The sequence below is a fragment of the Durotheca rogersii genome (assembly GCF_024521655.1).
Source record: "Durotheca rogersii strain YMJ 92031201 chromosome Unknown GGS23scaffold_36, whole genome shotgun sequence".
NCBI classification, from domain to species: Eukaryota; Fungi; Ascomycota; class Sordariomycetes; order Xylariales; family Xylariaceae; genus Durotheca; species Durotheca rogersii.
The window spans coordinates 208,114-211,791 of record NW_026251267.1 but is presented as its reverse complement, the minus strand read 5'-3'; the positions used below and the strand labels follow the sequence as shown (position 1 = coordinate 211,791).

Below are 3,678 nucleotides of genomic sequence, written 5' to 3'. Positions count from 1 at the left end.
CTATCTTGCTACCTGGCTTGGAGCAGCTGTCATACTTGCAGCAACGGTGCACGGCGTCGGAGTTAAACTAGTCTTAGTTGCCCGCTACGAAGCACGAGGCGATCGCTGGGTCGCGAGCTCGCGAATGAGTAGGCAGAACTTGTGCAAAACTGTGCGGTCAAACCCAGTCCTCGGGCGACCCTCGAGCTTCCGCCATACCCGGAACCATGGTAAGGCGATTCCTCTTCCGTCCTCCCGCGATGCACTAGTATTGGCCGCGAGAGGTTCGGTGGGTGCCTAATATTCTAATATTCTGCGCGAGATCACTAGCGACAATCATCCAGATCCGACGAACGGCCTAGGGAACACGGAAATGGAAGGCGTATGCAAATATAGGGACGGAGACGCTCTTTGACTGCTAGCTTCGCAGCAGCTTAGATTGTTTAATATTCTTCTGACCTTCTAGATCCTGCTCCAGCCATGGCGCAACCACCACTGCTGCCCGACCCGGCCGTTGTGTGCCGGATTTGCTTTGCTGTTTCACCGACACCCTGGGTCCTCACACGGGCAACGGGCAACGGGAGTGTGGCCCCATCGCCAAAAGCCGAAGAGGTTCTGGGACGAGAATTGCACGTAACCGCCCCCCGTAAATACATATGTAACCTACGTAAAGCACGATGCTGCGAAATCTCCCCATACGCAGGGAATCGCGCGCTTTCGCCGATGGCCCAACATTGTTCCCGCGAGAAGAGAGAGACGGCTTTAAAACGCGGACCTCGCTCCGTACCAACCAAAGACATGCTCCGAATAGGCGTCTTGTGGTGCATTCCCGCTTGCCAATAACCATGAACGACTCTAGATCGGTGCGATATCTCCCTCTCCCTCTTTTTTTTCTTCCTCCTTCTCCCAAAGTGTCCGGCGGAAAGGGTAAAATGGTACACGAAACATACCATTTTTATTACGATCAGCTTTAACCCTACTCTTAAATTGATTCGCCTGTGAGCGCTCCTTCGCATTCCCGGGGTTTCTCTCATGTCCCCCTAAAGTTAATGTGACAGCTGGATTTTTATTATTATTATCGTTGTATGTTTACAGATACCGTCGGCGCCTGGCGTCGCGTCCCTCTTGCCTTGGATTTCGTTCTCATTGGTTTACCACGCAGTATGTGTGTATTCCTTACGAGACGCCCCTCAAGGAATGAAGAAAAGCGAAGGAGGGAAACATCTTCATTGACGTGATCAGGCTAAAATGGGAAACGCCCCCTTCCTCGAAATCTGGAGCTCCCGCCGACAAACCAATGACACCCAACACGTATGATCGTCTGATCTGGGTACACAGAAAGTCAGATCTTGCGTGGGGCGTTTCCCGTTTTCTCACCAACTACATACCCTACGTCTCGTAAGGGGGGGGGGGGGGAGGAGGCTGGTGCGGTTATGTACGTATATGCTGACGATGCTCGGTCTCCTTATCTCATCCTGCGGCCGGCAGCAGATGCACCTAGAATAGGTGTGAGCGTGTACGCGCGTGCGTACGAGTTTGAGCGTGAGCACGAGGAGGTGTGTGTATGAGTATGTACAGATGGTGTGTGTGTATGTTCAGCGGACGGACCAGACCCAGTTTCAACAATCGTCCATCCCATCTTCGTCTACCGGGCTATATTCGAAATCGCCATTAGGCCGGATCGGGAAGCTGCCAAACTCGCTTGGCTCTGGGCAGACCAGCGCGTGAGAAGACGGCGACGCACACGTTTATGCGCATCTCTATACTCGCCAGCATGCCCGGGATGTATAAACGAACGTACGTAGCCGTCATGGGTGTGTGTATGTATGTATGTGTGTGTGTGTGCAGATGCCTCGACCGAACCCAGTTCCAGAGAGAGCTGGCGAGCGGGCATCCACTGCGTATAGATCACGGGACCTATATGTATGTATATATGCATATAGGCATGCGTATGCTGTCTCAATGTATACTACCTGATGTGTGTATGTGTGTATGCGTCCCATATTATGTGTAGGTATAGACCACCATCCGAGTATGGAGTCGCGAAAAGGAGAAGAGGAAAAAGAGGTCACGATATACATTCACAGATATCCACCTGTGAGTTGTACGCCGACTACGCACGCACGTACGTACGTACATACGTACATATACATGCGCAGGATGGTTATCCACGCGCCCGCCCGCGCAGGGTCTTGTTGTCGTTGTTGTTGTTGTCATCGTTCGCCGAAAGGCCGATGATATATGCCTCCCCACACCGTCTCCTCCTTCCTCCGACTCCTCCCCATCCCCGACGCTTCTGCGTTCGTTCTCTCTCCACGCGCGGGTCGTTCGTCTACGTAATATTATGCATGCGCGCATGTCCATGTCCCATCTGTCGGCGTATCTACCCACGAGCCCACCCACCTTCTATGGATAGGGATATATATACGATAGGGCATGCCGGCCTGCCCTTCTGTGTGCGTGCGTTACCGTACGTATAGTATGTGGGCATGGATGTACATATGCAATGTGTGATGATGTTGGCTGGTCTCCCATTCCCATTCCCATCCCTGGACTGGGGCGGGTCCTGTTTTTTTTGGCGGGGGGGGGGAGTGGAGGGGGGAAGCTCTAGACCTTTAGGCTTGTAGGTTGTTGCGTCGCTTTACCGCTCGGCGACGATGCCGTACAGGAGGTCTTCCGGCCTCGGGAGCGAACCCTGGCTTGCCGCCTCAGCTCGTCGGCAGATAGTGCCTATAATGTCATGGCCCATGGGATTGTACGTGCGTACTTGTACATGCGTACGTACCTGGTACCGTCTCTCTCTCTCTCTTTCTCTCTTCTAGCTGTCCGTTGCGTGCGGTCTGGAGACAGGCGGGCACCCGGCGTTCGACTCGTGTTCCTCACCTCCCCTACTACGTTGCCCCCTCACCGTTTTTTTTTTTCCTTTTCCTCGCGGGCGGAATCGCAACTAGTCCAGCACGCCGGCGGCGCCGGTTGCCTATGTGTGTACGTGTGTGCGGATGTGAGTACGTAGGTATGTGTGCACGGTAGTCCGCGGAGACTGTATGGATTCGTATTATGTGGGTGAGAGTGTGGGTGCGTGTTGGTTCGGCCAGGCAGCCTGCCTGCCAACCAGCCTGCCTGGTCTGATCTGCTCTGCGTTGCCTGCCGCGACCGCTGTTAGGCCCCAAGGGCGCGCGCGCGGAGACATGGTACATGCGTACATGGCAATATTAAAGCACCAGCGGGAAGAGAGCAAGGACACGACATGGCGGAACGCATACCTCGTTACGCCGTCGCGTCTTGGTCCTATCGGCATCCCCTATCCTACCGCGCTGTCCCGTGGGCCTAGCTGGATAGCGTCGACCGGAAAGGGAGAAGGAGGAAGGGGGAGAGGGGGGGGGGAGGGAAAGGAGACAAAAGAGCGAGAGCGACAGAAGAGAAGACGGAAAAGAGAGAGAAAAAAAAGAGATCAAGCGCTGCGACCCTGGAGGGGGGAGGCCGGGTGGATTTTATGACCTGTCACCTTTTTTTGCTGTCAGGGAATGCGCATGGTTTTTTGTGGCCACGGTTCTGCCGTGAGCACCGACCTGTGTCCGTGGCTCAGGATTATTGGACCCCCCTCGCTTGCACGACTCAATCCGGCCGTTGGAGACCATCGCAAGGTGGGCGAGGTATGAGAGTGTGACTTGTGCGAGCGTGCGAGAGCGCGTATTATGG

The 3,678-nt window shown here is 54.6% G+C and overlaps 1 protein-coding gene across 1 annotated transcript; it reads right to left on the bottom strand.

Moving 5' to 3' along the window:
- Positions 1–351: 351 nt before the first annotated feature.
- Positions 352–1,228, bottom strand: GGS23DRAFT_339484 (uncharacterized protein). The gene has a single exon (XM_051513019.1). The coding sequence runs from the start codon at positions 1,011–1,013 to the stop codon at positions 423–425; it is 591 nt and encodes a 196-aa protein (XP_051367862.1). The 5' UTR covers positions 1,014–1,228; the 3' UTR covers positions 352–422.
- Positions 1,229–3,678: the final 2,450 nt, after the last annotated feature.